The following is an 18,007-nucleotide window of genomic DNA, read 5'->3' as shown; positions in this document are numbered from 1 at the left end:
AATTGTCTGATACATGAGCTAATTTGTAATTAGCAATACTGTGCTCGTTACCATCTCCAATATAAATGAGTAATGGCATTACACCACATATTCAATTTCCTAGATTCAAAACACTCCTGCAGTTTTAGTTTTAGAAATGTGTTATTCCAGTTACCTTCTCACATCTCTTAAACCTTGCTACTGTACCCTCATGTCTGCCTGATGTGGCTCCCCTATTTATAGACATGCAATTTCATCTGTTAGCTATTACCTCTCTGTGTCCTGTGTCCCCCATTCAACTGTATCAGGCCACCTCTGCCTCATGCTCGATTGTCTACCTCCAAAATACAGTAGCGGCCAATGTGTGGCTAGAGAGGAGGGCAGGAGAGGCATTGGGGGACAGATTGACGGATGACAGAAACAAATAAAATAAATGTTAGAAAAACACTTTCCTGCCGCATCACCGCATCGCGCCCCTCTCCACTGCAGGCACAGGTTCCCAGAGATCACTGCGGCAGTCCTAACTGCTTTCATGCTGCTGAAAGCAATGTCAGGATTTGCCTGAGCGCTGATGACTTGTGTTCCCCGTTAGACTGTGAGCCTATGCCTGCTCTCTCCAACCCGGCAGTGCAACTCATGTTGGAGAGAGCTTCCGTGCGCTTGACGGTATGGCTGACCTCAGACCGTCATGCGCACGGAATAGCAGTGCAAAACACTCCTCTACCAGACAATCATCCCCTTGGCTCCGCCCTCAAGCCTTGGCTCCAGAGCAAAAATATAAGAATAATAAACAAGGGTTTATTATTGCTTTATTTTCATTTATTTGCTGCTGGCAGGTAGGGCGTTGTTCCTCCACCATAGCGGAGGAGCAGCTCCTGCCAGAATATTGTGGTATAAGAATATCAAGGGACAAAATATTGAAAGGAAAGTGCATACATGGAAGCATGCATTTACAATTTGTAACTCCACATCGCTTACCTTGAAGATATATGTACCACACAGGTACCTTATGTGGAGTTAAGTATAGAAAATGTAGACTTTCTTACCTGTCAATATATATATTTTTTATAAAATGTATGCCTGGTTATTTTGTCCTATGAATATATTTAGTGTGCACAGCTCATGTTCATTATGGAATGAATGAATTCTTTATATTATCTACACCCCTGTCTTCACTATCAAATGCATTGCTTTTTATAAGCATGCAAATGTTTACAATTGTAACAATAGAATTCCCGACATTAAACCCACCTTCTCCATCTTGACCGGTGACCTTCCTGAGAAGTTTCATGAAAAGCTCCACTATAACTTCAATCCTTTTCTTTCGAAGCAACAAAGTGATGTCTCCTCTGAATAAATTGCTGTGCTGCCTTCGACGGAATTTTCCAATTTGTAATGTTACTTAACTGTATTGAACTATGGAGCGTAGAATGCATGTGCGTGCTTTCGAAACAGTTCCCAATTTACTCTGACTGTTGGTGATTGAAAAATCGAAGGAGAAGCTGACAATACAGCAAAAGGTCACAAAACTTTCGGAATAAACATTTCTGCAACCAAAATGTTTTCATTTTATTCAGACCGATTGTCGCAGCACTAGAAATATCTTGCATAGAGAAACAGTAAGCTTGCTTATTTTATTTCTCACACTCTTCCTTGCATTGTTTCACTTTATTTTGTTCTATTTCTCCTTTCCTTTGAACCTGCTGCTTTGTATTCCTCTCTCATTTCACTTTTGTGGTGATTGCGTTTCCATTTTATTTGTGTGCTAATATGTTAGGCTACTTACTGCATTTATAAATGCGAGCTTGCATATTATCTCTTTTTCAGCTGGCCGCATAGTTTTCTCATCTATTAGACACCCAGAAAAAAACATTTTTCCTTTGTAAATGCGTACAAAAAATATTGTTTGTGATTGGTTAGCAACATCCCAAGGTCAGTACAAAAGCCATAAAGAAGATGAACCCTTATTGGATCTAGTAGTGTCCGTGGAATATCAATTGTGAAGTACGGAACAAAGTTGAAAAATATGGAGGTGTCCTTAAGAATGTAACCCCCAGATGCATCAACAACCCATTTTGCGATTCCTTAATAGCGGAAAATACCGATTCGCTATTAAGGAATAGCAAAATGGAATGCATCAAAGAAATCACAAAAAAAATTGCGATTTCTTAGAATTCCTTAATTGCGACTTGCAAATTGCAACTCACAATTAAGGAATACCTCCCCATTCATTCCTATGGGCCTAGAGGCCTAGAGGCCCATAGGAATGAATAGGAAGACAATCTCAATTTGCGAATTGCAATTAGCGAATCGCAAATTGAGATTGCGATTTCAAGGGTGCAGGGGTGTCCAAAGGACACCCTGTTGCACCCCTGAAATTGATCTGTGCACATATGTTGCGCACACACATGCCCTCACATGTGTGCGCAACATGAAACTTTGAAAAATGCACTTTAGTGCATTTTTCAAAGTTTTTGCAAATTACCATGAAGTTGTACTTCATGGTAATTTGCGTGCCCTATTAGCGAATTCACTATTTTTAAAACTTTCATGCATTGCATTTAAGGAATCTCAATTTGAGATTCCTTAAATGCAAATAATCGAAATTTAGCGATTTATCAATTTGCGATTTTTGCATTTGGGATGATGCATCCCAAATGCAAAAATACCGGTCGCAAAGGGGCAGATTCTGAGAATTCTAAATATTCTAAATATTCTGTAGAATGGGCATCCTGCCGCACTCACCTAGAGAGCCAGGTGCATAAAGGTGCATAATCCAGTTGCTTGACGCAAAACAAGCACTGGCTAAACAATATCTGTCTTTAAAGTGGTAATGCATGAAAAGACAGACATGCACTAATGCAGTTTGAAGGCATTAACACTTTAAGGTCAGTATTATTGACTTTGCCAGTGGATGTTTAAATTGTGATGCAGCCTGACGCTAGTTGAGGAGTCTCAGCATGGCTGTGTGTGCACTGATAACTCAGTTTTGCTGAACTTTAAAATGACTAACTCTACTAATAGAATTTGTAGCACAGGGTCTTTTGATGCACTGCCTGAGCTTGCAGGTCTTGGAGCCAGATATCACAGATTCAAGTGAATTAGCATCGGACTGGCTTATTGGGCAATCAGGAAATTCCCGCTGGGCTGCTCTGACAGATCAATGTGTGGGCAGGTAATTAGCAGTTTGGGGGTCTTTTTTAAGGCTAGATGTGCTGGTGTTTACTGATGATTTCCCTAATATCACCACACACATTGCCTGCAGCAAGCACAAATGCATGCAGTATTTCATACCTTGCAAAGTACACGTACAGGGTGTTTTTAATAGTTCACAACTGGCCTGATTTGGAAATGTGGGCCACTTTTTTAGCTAACTTGTTTGCCAATAGAGGCCACTTTTCGGTGCCTGTAAATGTGAATGATGTCCTTGACTCTGCATTCAACACATAGATTTGCTGGTTAAGATGTATTAATGATACACACAAATAACCACATAATTAATAAAAAATAAAAAACATAAGTAATTCATTTGAATAAAAAAGTTTAGCCTGAAAATGTATAATGAGAGAAACATTCATACTTAGCCACCCTTCCAACAGTGGCTTCCAGCATGGTGCCACTGTTGGAGCTGAAAGCTACATCATATCTATGAGATACCTCTACCCTTCAACCCGTGAAGTCCCTTTCACAATGTAGTCATGGAGAAGGGGAATAGAGATTGTTCAATGCCACAAGCTTTCTGACATTTTTTGCTCACAGTTCCTCCACTCCGCTAGCTATCATGTTCACATAACCTTTGTGTGTAGTGGGTACTCAATGTAATATTCAAATGTGAAATGTTGTGGCTAGGTCATACACTGCTCGAATATCATTACAAAAAAAAAAAAGAATTCTCTTGTGACCAAAATGCCATGTTCATTTACTGTTCTCGAAACTTCTCTAGATCAAGTAAGATTTCAATATTTCTTACTTTTCTTGATGAGAGGATCTATTTGATTAAGATTAGGCTCTTGAAGCAGCGGCAAGTAAACTATTTCAGTTTAGTTAACTTTTCTCACTGTTCATAACTGCTGCACATATCTGTAGCAGTTGTTTATGATCTGGCTTGATAGTGCAGCTGAGGATAGACAATTCTGTGTGCAGTACTAGATAGGGGGGTTGACTCTGCCCACATGTTGTGAGCCAGGAGTACATGTTTTGATTGGGCAGAAGTTGTTTGCTTCCAAAGAAAAGTCCCGCCTTGTACGCAGTTGTGTTAATTTTTTTGTTTATTTATCCAGTTGCCTGAGCTTGATCTTTCAGGGGCACACACATGACATTACACTTCCATTAGAGTGTTTTAGATAACTAGATAACTCATTATGTTTTGCACCTCCAGCAGGACAGATGGGAGGTGGGTAGTCATTAACCTACATGTATGTTTAGGCCTGGCTTGATAGTACAACTCTCGCCTAGGATTTTAACTTACACAAGTATTATTCTACAGTTCTTTGCTTCTATGCAAAATGATATCCATTAACATGCTATTTATTTGAAAAGCTTCACATTACCACACTACATTCCTTTAAAGCCAGACCTATTGCCATTGCCAATGCTTGTTCTTTAAAGTAACGTCCATGCTCAATGCATAATGTTATGTTTTTGCCACCTGCCATGCCATACATTTTGGCAATCTGTTACTACATCTGGCACTCTCGTATTCCTACATGGTATGCACTTTTATTAGCAGCGAACACGTGTTATCTCTGACACAGATCTTAATTGTTTTCTGCCTGTCTTGCTTCTTTAAACATAAACGAAGATGAAGTGCGAGCACACTCTTTTTAGGTATTAGTATGATCTATTTATCAGCACCTCATCCTCATCATGAAGTGTGTTACGTAAAGAGATATAAATCACTGTAGATGATGCACATGTATGGGTGTCTTGCTTCACAACATTTTTTCTCTTCTGTTTGTAGTGTACCGAAGGTAGATGGAGGTCCTCTTATTTCTTGAAGTGCTATGCTACTTCTAGAAGTGATATCTTCCTCATGTGTGATAGTAAACGCAGACATAGGAGGAAGAGTTAGTGCAGACGTTCAGGCAGCACGGCAGAGAAACTCTGAGCTACAGCTGCCATTCCTTGTTTCCATATTGCTCTCTGAAGAGCATGCACTTACATGGTATGTAGCACTTGCACTACAGAAAGTGCAAATTTGATTTAAAAAAAGGAATGCATAAGTCCATCCTACATAAGTACACATTTGTGCACAGGATGTGGGTTATAGGATAAGTCACAGATTATTTGGATTGATATCTTAAGCTTTATCAGGAATTTATTTTGAATTCGACCTGTCAAAGAGATCTTTTGATTTTATTTGGAATGCCAGAACCTTCCCTACTTAAACTGTCACACAAATTATGCAGAAAAAAGGTAATTTGCTTAATCTTTACTGCTGTTGATGATACTTTTCCCAATTTAATATTTGGAAATCATTTTTAAGCTACATTTAATCCTTACATACACTTGCTTACTTTACATATCAATCAATGTGTACAGTCCCCACCACACTTTTTTCTACCTACTAAAGCAAGTAAGCTTTTCACACTTTAGCCCTCATTATGAGAGAAACAGGGCTGCGCCCATCAAGTCTGCTCCTCTGGAGTTACATATATCTGTTTATTTTTATGAGGTGCTGTTAACAGAGGTTAAACTTGGAACCCTGAGGTTCAAATGATAAGACAATAATTACTGTAGAAATTGGCATTTATGGTCCGATTCCTCCAGCAATTGTTCACCCCCGCTCCCCATGAAGTTCTACAAGATCATTTTTACTGCTTTAAGCTGTCAAAATAGCCCAATGAAAAATAACCAATCTGTTATACTCCAATGGATCTTAGAATTTCCAATGGGCCTTGTAATTGCCCTGAGCATTTTGAGGTTATTGACATTGAGGCCTTTTTGTTTTTAATGCTCTATCATTCCTTTTCTCTGTGCTGTAATTATTTGCCTTAATTTCAGTATTGACCTCTTTAACTGGTGTGGCAGTTTAGATTATAGGTTAATGACTGTCTCACTACTGCAGTGGTGGTGATAACTTGAAGTGGCTAACAGAATAAATACCTTTAGTTAAATTGCATTGTCTTTGCATCCTAGCTGCTAAGTTCAGAAACAGAGGTATTTTTAAAAGCAATTGTGTTAATTAAAGATATCTTAATTTCAACATTTCCTTTCTTAATCAGCTGAAGCTCCAGTCTTCCATAATCCTCATGGTATAAACCCATATGGTAAAATCATGGTATGAGGAGCTTATTACAACACTATTGAGGTTTTAATACCAAACAACAATAATACGTACTACACAATATCAACTACCACTATCTCTTCAATGTAAGTATATATGGACATGTGTAGATTAGGTATTCTTAGCTCCGCATCTTCGTACTTTGATAAGTAAGTGGTTGTCGATAATGTGGAGGCTATATTGTTGCAGGTAAGTATATTTTTACCTCAGTATTCAGACATGTAAACAGTAAGAGGATGCTCAATGCACAACCACAGGTTTGCTTGAGTGGTCAAGGTGATCTTGATATTTCAGTTGTAGCTCTTACTTGTTCCTATTTGTTTACATTGCATGTTCTGATGTGGGTTATGTAGACTTGAATCTCATAGAAATCTAAGCTGCTCGATTGCATCCATTGTCATGAATAGATGTGTAAATAGATTTGACTGGTACAGTAATGTTTTGCTGTAGACAGAGATCCCTCCCCCAACAACCAAATTAGTGAATGAGGACCAAAAAACGAGAAGAAAAAACTCCAGAGTTAATGTGTACCTTTCTAGCATGTATTTTACACAGGCTTGTAAAATACACGTAACTTCAACTGTGTTGCTGAAAGAAAAAAAAATGCTAACATATACAAATTCAGCCAATCAGATGGATTTGGTAGCACATTTATAATTAGGTTGCTTTAATTTGGACTGTTTTGTGACAGATCCGTTTGGTGACATATGAGCATAACCTTTTATAATTTGTAGGATGTTATTTTGCTGACAACACTCTTTATTTTTTCCCCACAGCGCGGAAAAGGATATGCTAGTCAAATGAGCAGGACTTTCGAGAAGCAGCATGATTTGCACAAAAGGCGACCAACAAAAGCATCAACTTTTCAACTTCATTATCTTGGCCAACCAGTTTTGTCTAACTTGAAGGATTAGTGTGCTGTTGGAGACATCACGGCCAACGATTGGACCTAATTGCTCTCAGCAGGCCTGAGAAATGAGTTGAAATATGTGTGGAACTAAGGAAACTTAAGAGGCCAACGAACTTGCCTCCCCGATCAGTGTGTGCCTGTTTACAGCACTATATATCGTTCTCCAAAATGTCACTGAGCCCTTTCGATGTTTATATTCACCACAAGAAGCCAACCGTTCAGATGGAAGAACTATGTGCATTCTGAATGCAATATCACTGTTTTAAACCTGACTGTTTTTATATAATTTTTGTGTGATCAAGTGTTTCCCAAACTATTCAAACTTTACAAGAGATTGTGGTCATGTTCCGTTCACCTGTGGGTCATAAACATGTTGTTAATCTGCAGACCCACAAAATATCAAAGACATTCTGTAGTTTATACACCGTGTTCAAAGTGTTTACTGTACTATTTCAAAGCTTCTAAATAAATATAAATATATATATATTATATATTATATATAATTTTCCGAAAAGGTGTACAACTTAGTTGATTTTATATATTGATGCCTACAGCCCACACCACACACTCAAGTAACAAAATAAACAGGAGCACCCAGGATATCCTTGGCAAATAGCAGAGCGTCATTAATGCCCATTTTCCATTCAGGGTCAGTTTGTTTTTGTCCTTGTATTAGAAGGAAGTCGAAGCTGTATAAACTACAACAATTTGTTTAATAGTTGTACAGATTTTTCAATGCCAAAGATGCAGCTCTCAATACTACCAGATTAAGCACTATGTACTATCAAGGAATCTTACAGTCTCCATTATTTTGACTCTTTCTGTGGATTTTAGTTCACGATGGCATTCACGTTTTTTTAAAAATGATCTACGAACTCACCTGCTTATGTTGTTCAAAACAACACTGGGTATGTGTACAGTTTGCAATGTAAGATATATAACTGAAGAGTACTATTTTAAAAAATGCCCCAGAACATATAACTTAAACGTACCTTTCTTTAGCATAGTTTTGTGGAAACTTAAATATATAATATATCTTCTAATCCTGGCTAGAAATGTTTTTGATAGTGGAGCGATCATATGGTATAATGTTTTCCAATCCATTTTTTTTACACAAAGGAAGTTTCAGCTTAGCAACATGGCACATTATTAAACACTTCAATATTACCTGTGTCTATGAAAATATTTTTTCCATGGTTTTAAAATGTAAGTAAAATAGCTGCTCTACAAAAAGAGAAAGTTATCCATATAGACAACGTACAGTTTAACTTTACATTTATGTAAACAGAATGTTAGGCATCACTGAAAACATATTAAAGCTGGTGAATTTTTATTTTATTTTTTCATAATTCAAAGTGTGTTTTGAAGTATCTTCTGTCTTCACATTTTATTCCTGGCAAAAAAGAATATGGTCCTAAATATTTGATACGTAATGAATTTCAGGCAGCTGTGTTCTGCCCACGTTTGAGAAGAATTCCATCTTCACTTGTCTGCTGACCATCTTTCATACAACAATTTGTCTTGTATTGAATGTAGATTCTACCACCCACAGAAGATCTCGGAACCGCTGCTAGCATGTACATTTTCAAATTTCACATCAGTCTTGATTTCGCTGCAGAATATCCTTTTTGGTGAAATCCTTCCACTGGTTAAAGTGAGGATCCCCAGGAATTTCAAAAGCAGTTGCGGTTTTGCAGATTCTCACTCCTTTGGAATAAAAAGAATAGCTGTCCTGATGATGTTGTACAAGATGCTGAGACCCATCACTGAACGTCCAAGACTCTCATTATTCCTTCCATCAAATGGAGACTTTTATGATTCTACTGCCTTAGCAAACTCGAGTTCTTTAATATCAGAAGGATGCGTTGCTCACAAAGTATTTTTTCATATTTAAATTGATATTTTGAAGTTGTTACATTACAGATATGTTGGCTATCGCACAGATGTTCACACACTAATTTAAACATGTACTTACATTGTAATATTGCTGCACTGTTTTTTGCATTAGTCTGGAAAAGTTCAAGTAAGTTTTTATAGCAAGCAAAAGTTCAATGTGGTCTTAACCCATATTTTTTAATTGTAATTGTAAGCGAAATTTATATAGCACACTGTCACGCACCAGGTATCCTGGCGATGCGAGTTACCAATATGTCAATGTGCCAAAAAAACGGCTATCCCCATGTCTAGAAGGGCAAGGAAAGAAGAGGGGGAAGGAAACGGATCTGAAGAAATTAATATCACAAACAATGTCTTGATGGTTACTCCTCTCTAGGGAACGACCACGTTTTCAGCTTCTTCCTAAATTGAAGTAGAACCTGAATTTGTCTTATATTGGGGGGGGGGGCATTTCACAGCCGGGAGGCTGCAGAGCTGAAAGCTCTGCCACCTGTCCTAGATCATTTTAATCACGTGGTGTTCACCAGATTTGTTGTATTTTAATTTCTCATGTTTCTAGTGTTTAATTTTTCGCCTAGGTTTACATTCAGTGAGATGGAGGCATATGGTACTTAACAATTGAAATACAAAGGACCTTTGTTATTTTCAATGTCAAACAGTTATCAAGTGTAACAGTGAGTAATACATAATGGACATACCTCAGCATGCATTCTCCCATCCCTACCCGCACACCCTTTCGGATTTATTTCCAGAAGTCCTGTTCTTTTAAAGAATATTGTGGTTGAATTGACCTCATAGCATGCACCAGTAGGAGAACTTACATCATTTGCATATTTTATCTGGTTTAATTGAACTAGGTCCAAGTGGAAGTTAATTTAATGATAGTTTACACACCTGTCTTCCATTGGAGGTCTGGGATATTGTCAGTGGCAGAGCAATTGTGCTAAATGCAAGCAAGGGCATTGGGGCTCACTGCTTCCCAGTTAGTAAATACAGTATACCTAAATCCGTTGCAGGAGACCTATTTGCCATTGCACCTACTGCTCTAGTGATAACTGCATGGACAGATTTTCTTCTTGAGCTGGCTTTCTGATGTGGGAATGTGCTCATTGACTGGAGTTCATGACACAAAGGGTGTTTCGGGTTTGTCATTATTGCTTTTCACTGTGGGCTATCCATAGTGCACATCGGAAGATAAGTGCCATACAACTATAGTTATGCAGTATCCGACTGCAAGGTATCTGATGAGCAGTCTTACCTACCCCATTTGAGCAGAAGCTGGGAGGGTTCCACCAAGGGGTTGTGGGAAAATAACACTGGGCTGTGCCTTAATTATTCTGTAGGAGGCTGGCCCTAAAAAAAAGCATAACATCAAAAAGTGTTAATTAGTGCATGTAGAACATGGAAAGTGCCTGGTGTCCTGATCCCTTACTCTGATACTTCATTGATGCTAAAAGTTGTTGCATGGTAGCCAAACCAACTCTAGAAATCTCAAAATGAAGGTGTAGGACTTGGTCCTACCATGGCAATGAAACCTCTCCATGGATGCCAATGCTTCTTTCATTGGTAATTGGCTATATTGAATGGATTACTGAGTTCTTCAGGTTACTGACTCATATCCACGAGTGTGATACATTGAGTATCAGGGGTGTGGTGTCACAATGTCAACATTTAAAAATCGACGTGCATCTATATTGACCCAAGAGTATTGATTAGTACTGTATAATCATGGTTAGTAGATGTAATTATAATTGCATTCATATAGCGCTTACTACCCCTGATGAGGCGCCAAAACGCTTTTTCTGCAAGTAGCACGCTACTCCGGAACCCATAAAGGATTAGTGGTGAATTAGTATAGTGAAATATGAAAGTAATTTGAGTGGTGGATAGGTTAGTTAATTATTTTGATTCAGAAGGATAGTGGAGGGATAGAAGAGGTAAAATGGTTTGCATTCATATATCGCTTGTTACCACTGATGGGCTGTTGGAGCGCTTTTTTGGTGAGTAGCATGCTACTCAGGAACCCATAAAGGATTAGTGTTGATAACTGACAATTACCAGTATAATTACTATTATGGAGTCGTGAATAGCATCTGTGTAATTTGCATTTGCATCCGAGGGGTGGCTTGGAGTTGCTTTACCACTGTTGTCTGAAGTCAGCAGTCACCTAGAAGCTGTTTACTTCGAATTCAACCAAACACAGGGCAGTGAGGCAAGTTGGTGTGCTGTGTTTTGCATGAATAGAACAGAGCTGAAAATCTTCATGTCTACTAACTTCAGCTCTCTCCCTGCCCTGGCACAGTTGAGGCTGCCTAGCACCAACGCAGGCGCGGAAACAGGCACTTGTGGAATTAAAAAGAATAAATCTATACTTCCTTATATATATGCTTACCTTGATGACACAGTTGTAGCCACTATTGTGGAGTCTGTATTATTGATCTTGATATTGCGATACACAGGCAGATCATATATGACATGTAAACTGTTGCAACTTGAGGCAATATGAAGTGAGGCAGGGAATTTAGGCATTCACTGTACGGGCTTTGTTATGTCAAAATAAGGGATTGCTTTGTGCAATGGACTGATAAAATAGATTGAGACCAAAGTGAACACAGCAAATCATTCACAGTTAATGCTATGATTTATCTTGAGTGGTATTGCTAACGCGGGATTACTGGTTACTAGTTACCTTACCAGATCCCAAACCAAGTCGACTGGATCATTGGTACCTGTCATTGAGTAAAAGGTAATCTAACATTAAGTCAATCAATTAAGAACTTACACCACTCTAAATGACCACTGACCAGGATTAAGTTTCAAAGATTTAATATAAAGTCAAAGATAACTGAAGATACAAACTTCTCAAAATGAGATTCAGAAGATAAATTGGTATCACTATGAACATGAACTTTTTGAATAGTCTGAGTCTGAAAAACAGAATAATGAGTACAAATTCAAATAACATGAGCGTTGCCAAAATGGATACAAGTTGCAACCTCAAAGTCATTACAGAAAGAAAATTCAGGTTAGTCTGTCCCTACACTACACTAAGTGACATCCCTACTTAACAAGATCTATACCCCTCTAGGTGTCAGCCGTGGTGACTTCCTAAGAAGATCACACACTTTTCTTTGTCTCTTCTCTGATAGTGGGTCTCTCCTGATCAGCCTATCTGCCTACCCATCCGCTTCCTTAGGCTCCCAAAATCATCTGCTCTACCCTCCTCCCGGGTCGCTTTCCCTAATACCAAATCACATTTCCAATAGAAACGCCCCTTGGGACGCCCCTCACGTGGTACATCTTTGCGCGGTAAACTCCATGATGGTACTCTTCAAGACCCTCGTTAAAGTTGACCTTGGTTCCCAGGCTTCTTCTCCAGTGCGCCGATACCCCCTGAAATTCCTGGAAACTCCTACAGGCCTGCGCCAAGCGCCACTGAACAAAGCCCCTTTCATTCTAGCTGATTAGGACCCTCGCACCTGCATACAGTCCGTCCTGCAGTGGGCCTCAAATTCCAGACTCCACCATATCTATAGGTCGTAAAGCACACGCGAAGCTCTGTGCTAGACACCTCTCGACTTCTCTTCTAACGAGCACATGGCACATCAAAAGGAGATGACATTATCAGTTCAGGCCTACTTGATTTACACGAAGCGGGTCCCTGCACTCTAAAACATTAACTTGATTTAAACAGCATTCTTAACTAGCATACGTTTCTAAAACAACACATCTATAAAGCATATATTTCAAACTTAATTCGATAATACATTTTTGGAAGAACCATGTTAACCCCATCTCACATTATTTTAGCAGCACGTTTAGATTTGCTGTGAATTGCCCTAAGGCCTACACAATATACTGGTTTTCAGAGTTCTATTCAACTCTAACATGATTCCTTTAACATGAGAACATGAGGTTTTCATATTCATCCTAAACATTTCTACATTAATCTCACACTATTACGATTATTGTCACTCTACTTAAACATTCTATACACTTCACTACTGAATATAAGATACTCTGTGTATTTCACTTCTAAATATAAAACACTCGTGTTCAGCGCATGTTTAAACTAACTACGTGCTTGTAAATATGGTGCACTTATACATTTTTCAGACTTGTGCTCTCTCAATCCCCCCTTTGATGACCTTCAGGGGTCATCACCATCAGGACATCATCACAAAAATGTAGAACCCTTCAAAGTGAAGTCGTGTCAGTGCCACCTCTTTTCATTGTCTCTAATGCTTTTAGACTCCTGTATTGAGTGTCCTGCATCGCTGTCAACTTTTCCTCCTGTTTCCTCATAGATCTCTGCAACCTATTTGCTCTATACCACTGATACAAACGCACCAATCCCCACAAAGTGATTACACAAATCACAATTATGATGATGGGTTTCAGTATGTACCAAACAATACCCTTTCCTAAGTTGGCAAACCAACCTCCAACTTTACCCATTCCATGACCTACTTTTTCCCACACGTTTATCTTTGTCAGATCCTCAATTTCGTAGTGTATGGCAGTGATGTTTCGTATATACTTCTCTAGAGGTTTTGAATTGTCTGGAATGTAAGTGCAACATTCCTGGACCTTCAAAGCCTTACAGACTCCTCCCTCTTTAGCTAACAGAACATCTAAAGCAAGTCGGTTCTGAAGAACCATTGCCCTAATCGATTGCATCTCACCTTCCACCAGCATCAATGATCTAGCAGTACTGGCAGATAGCCTATCTACGACTGTAGCTAACCTCCTAATCTTAATGTCATTCAGTATCACTCCTAGGATAGGGAATGCAGCACCGAATACATCCCCAATTACTTCTGCTGCACCCAGCCCTCTCTTCCCTCTAGTTGGTATTCCTTTCTTCGTCGTTTCTAAATTCTCAACATGATATATTTTAGGGAAGACAATAGCCAGATAGCATGATCCGTACCAATTATCTGGTAGCTTTACATAGGCATTTCTTCCACATACAAAATATACATTTGGAATTGCTTGCATCTCTTTCAGGAAATCCTTGGAGTAGTACTCCAATTGAAAAGCATGTTCACAACTGACTTGAACTACATACAGATTCTCATAATAGGAGTAACTCCTGTGAATGCACAGTTTCCCCCATTTCTCCTTGTCTAAAGCAATTGGACCAAAGCTACCCTTTCTTTGATGTATCCTTTCCTCCTTGGTCCAATCTGTTTCCCATTGTCCTGAGGCCTTTAGAATCTTCTGCCTCCTGTATCTAGTATCTACCTGCCCTATAAACTTTTTCTCAATTTCTGACACTTGACAAGTCAGATTATTTCTTCGAGCATGTGAAGTATCTAACGTTTTCCATGGAATAAACCATTTGTGTAATCTGTCTTCGCTTTTGTAATAGTCCCACTTGTTCAAATGCTTGTAATTTGGGACCTCTGGCAATGTCGAGTCGAAATTCGAGAAATAATACTCAAATCCTTCTCGTCCATAAAATATGCTCAACAACAAACTGCATGTGATTCCATATGTCAATGGAAGATGATGGTATCTGATACCCTCATCCACAGAAGCTGGTAACTGCATACAAACGTAGCAGTTCTTCGCCTCCATGACATCAATGTACTCGTAGAGTAATTTTGCATAAGCATTTGACCTGAAATTTCCCTGTGACTCATCTGTGTGTAACCTTTTTATTTCTGCATCTAACAACTCTTTGTCTTTATCATTGATGTTTCCCTTATCATTAACAATAGTGGTTCTCGGTGTTGACACTCCCTTGACCTCCTTGACTGCAGTTGCATCTCTCTCGTGTCCCACTATGTATGAGACAGTAACCACTAAAACTATCAGGGAAATCACCACTCCCAACAGTGTGCCAACTATACATTTTGCCCTGCGGTTCGGGTTGCCAGCCTCCATGTTCTCAAACAGTGTAGCTCTTGACGTTCTTCCAGCATTCGCTTCTTCTTCTCTCTGAACAAAAGTCTTTCTTTTACACAATGTCTCTCTTAGGAACACTTGGAAGCTGACAATTTACTCCGCAAACAATTTAAAGTCCGGTAGAAACAGACAACCCTAGCCCTTCTCCATCCGCTAAAAGGAAACCCCTACCATTTTTCTTCTTCCACTCGGCGCTAGGTTATCTTGCAATAATTTTACAAATTCTTTTCAAGAGTCTTATATCCGTCTGAAGTTATGTATGGCTCAAGGAGTGACACTACGTCTTCATAAATGTCCATCCGAAGAAACATTCCCTCAAGTTCTGGGCAATTCTTGCAACAACATGGAAAGTCAACTGTTTCTAGGATTATTCTCCGTATTTCGCTCTGGACAAGTGGACGGACGAAATTGAGAGTTAACGTTTTTTCAATTTCTACTCCTGGTACTATCAGTTCTACATCCACGGTTACAAAGGGGTCCGTTCTAATCAGGATCACTTTCTTCACCTTTCCAGTTCTGCGCCCCTTTGAAGACATTCGCAATGTGGAGTTAGTCCAACACAATGAGCATTCCAAGAGCTTCCACTACTCGCTCAAGCATTTCCAACCGAAGGAGAGTTCCCTCCAACACTGGATATCGTGAACAGCAAACTGGAAATTCGACTGTTTCTAAAATCAATTTTCTTATTCCGCTTAGGAGAGGAGGATAGACGATGTTGAGTGTCAGCAACCTTTCAGTCTCCGCCCCCGGTAGCAGGAACAGTATTTGTACTGTGATTATCGGATCAGTTCTGATCAGGTTCACTTCCCTGACCCTCCCGGTTCTGTGCCCCACCGACATCTGCAACGAGGTAGGTCCAATCAGGAGTAGAGTATCTTCTACTAGGCACTCGCACCCTCCTTGACCTTCTAGGGCCCTCCTCGGTTTGATCCTGGGTATCTTCTTCCTGATCCGAGTCTTCGGATATAGGAACAAGTGTTTCTTCCTGGGCCGACCTCAAACTTAGCCTCCTGTCTCTTCCCGGCCAAGTGGCAGCCTCACACCTTGTTCTCCTATATCTCGTCCTCACACTCGGTTCTTGATCACTCTGGTACTGATCTGTGTCTGTTTCGTATTCACTGCTGCTCTCTCCTTCAGTTGCGTCTTCAGTCTCACTGCCGTCCTGCCTTCGCTCTTCGTCTGGATCCGATGCGTTCCCAACTTCTTCCGACACCCCCTCAGCTACTTCGATCCCTTCTTGCGACTCTTCTTCCACTTCTGGGCTTTCGTCTGGGATAGGAGCTGTTTCTTCTAGAGGTGCTGGAACTCTTCGAGTATGGGATGCATGGATCCAATTTGGCAGCCCCCCGCACTTCACCGCGGTGTTCGTGATCAGGATTACCTGAAAGGGCCCACGCCAGCGAACATCTAGGCAGTTCTTCCGGACGTGCTTTTTGACCAACACCCAGTCCCCTGGGTTCAGGTCATGACACAGGTTCCTCGATGCTGGAACTTCAGCCGCATGCACCTGAAGGGACACAGAATGGATGGCGTCAGACAATCCTTTACAATAATCCAAGATCAGATCATCTGTAATATTCAATAGGGCAGCAGTTGGAACGGGAAGTCTCATGGCCCTCACCATCAGAATCTCGTGTGGAGAGAGACCTGTCCTCCTGTCAGGGGAGCTGCGCATGCTCATAAGCACTAAGGGAAGAGCATCGGGCCAACTCAAAGATGTGGATGCCACTACTTTAGCCAATCTATTCTTCAAAGTGCCGTTCACTTGTTCCACAATTCCTGAAGCTTCTGGTCGATAGCTACAATGCAGTTTTTGATCGATCTTTAATGTGGAGCACAACATCTTCACTATTTCGCTGTTAAAATGTTTTCCTCTGTCCGATTCCAGAGAGGCAGGCACCCCGAAGCGCGGTATCAACTCCCTGAGCAACAATTTAGCCACTGTGAGTGTATCGCACCTACGTGTAGGGTACGCTTCAACCCATCTGGAAAATACGCATACAATCACCAACACATACCGAAGGCGATTAACTCTTGGCATTTCGATGAAATCTAGTTGCATTCTATTGAAAGGCCCCCCCGACCTCCCAATGTGACTCAGGGTGACTGGTGTTCGTTTGCCTACGTTCAGTTGTTGGCAGGTAACACATCGCTTACATACTGATTCTGCTGCTATTCTAAATTTAGGGCAATACCAAGTTTGCCTAAACACTCTCATCATAGCATCCCTTCCTAGATGTACTGGACCATGTATTTCTCTCGCCATGGGATTTGCTAATTCTTCAGGTAACACAGCCCTCCCATCTGCTGAAACCCAAAAATCCATTTCACTTCGCACGCAACCTGCTATTTCCCATGCCTTTTCCTCTGTTTCAGGTGCGTTCTCCTGCATCATTCTTAAATCCTCCCAAGTGTCTACAGTTTCTGACATCATACTTAATTCTGTCTTTTCTTCAGCACCATCTATTTCCACTTTTGAAAAAGAATAATCTTGTTCCGCACAATAGCGTGCGACTTCATCAGCGTATCTGTTGCCTTGTGACACAAAATCTGTATTCTTAGTATGAGCTACACACTTTACTATTGCAATGTCAACTGGACCTTGTAATGCTTCTAACAACAATCGCACAAATTCTCCATTTCGAATGGGCGAACCAGAGGAGGTCATGTAACCTCTCTGAGACCACAACTGCCCGAAATCATGAACCACACCGAAACCATATTGGCTGTCAGTGTATATGGTGACTCTCTTTCCATTTCCTGCTATGCAGGCACGAGTTAGGGCAATAATTTCTGCTACCTGTGCGGAATGTACTCCTTCCAGGCAAGCGGCTTCTACAACTCCAGTAATGGTACAAACAGCATAAGCTGCTCTCAACCGACCAGTATCGTCTCTTAAACATGAGCCATCAACAAAATAAATTTCATCGGGGTCAGACAACGGCTCATCCACAATATCTGGTCTGGGTTTCGTGCATAGTTCAGTCACATCAAGGCAATCGTGGTCTTCACATCCTTCGCCT

General features: G+C 40.2%; 1 protein-coding gene across 2 annotated transcripts in view; it reads left to right on the top strand.

The window, feature by feature from the left end:
- Positions 1 to 8,342, top strand: part of PCDH10 (protocadherin 10) — a 54,880-nt gene extending 46,538 nt beyond the window's left edge. For both annotated transcript variants that reach the window (XM_078676765.1, XM_078676764.1), the window contains one exon: positions 7,042 to 8,342. In XM_078676765.1, coding sequence (XP_078532891.1) covers positions 7,042 to 7,061 — 20 coding nt within the window. In that variant the 3' untranslated portion in view covers positions 7,062 to 8,342. The remainder of the gene's footprint in view (positions 1 to 7,041) is intronic.
- Positions 8,343 to 18,007: the final 9,665 nt, after the last annotated feature.

The sequence above is a fragment of the Lissotriton helveticus genome, chromosome 2_1, assembly GCF_964261635.1.
Source record: "Lissotriton helveticus chromosome 2_1, aLisHel1.1, whole genome shotgun sequence".
Taxonomy (NCBI): domain Eukaryota; kingdom Metazoa; phylum Chordata; class Amphibia; order Caudata; family Salamandridae; genus Lissotriton; species Lissotriton helveticus.
Note: the sequence above shows the minus strand (reverse complement) of the source record. Positions and strands in the feature narration are given on the sequence as shown.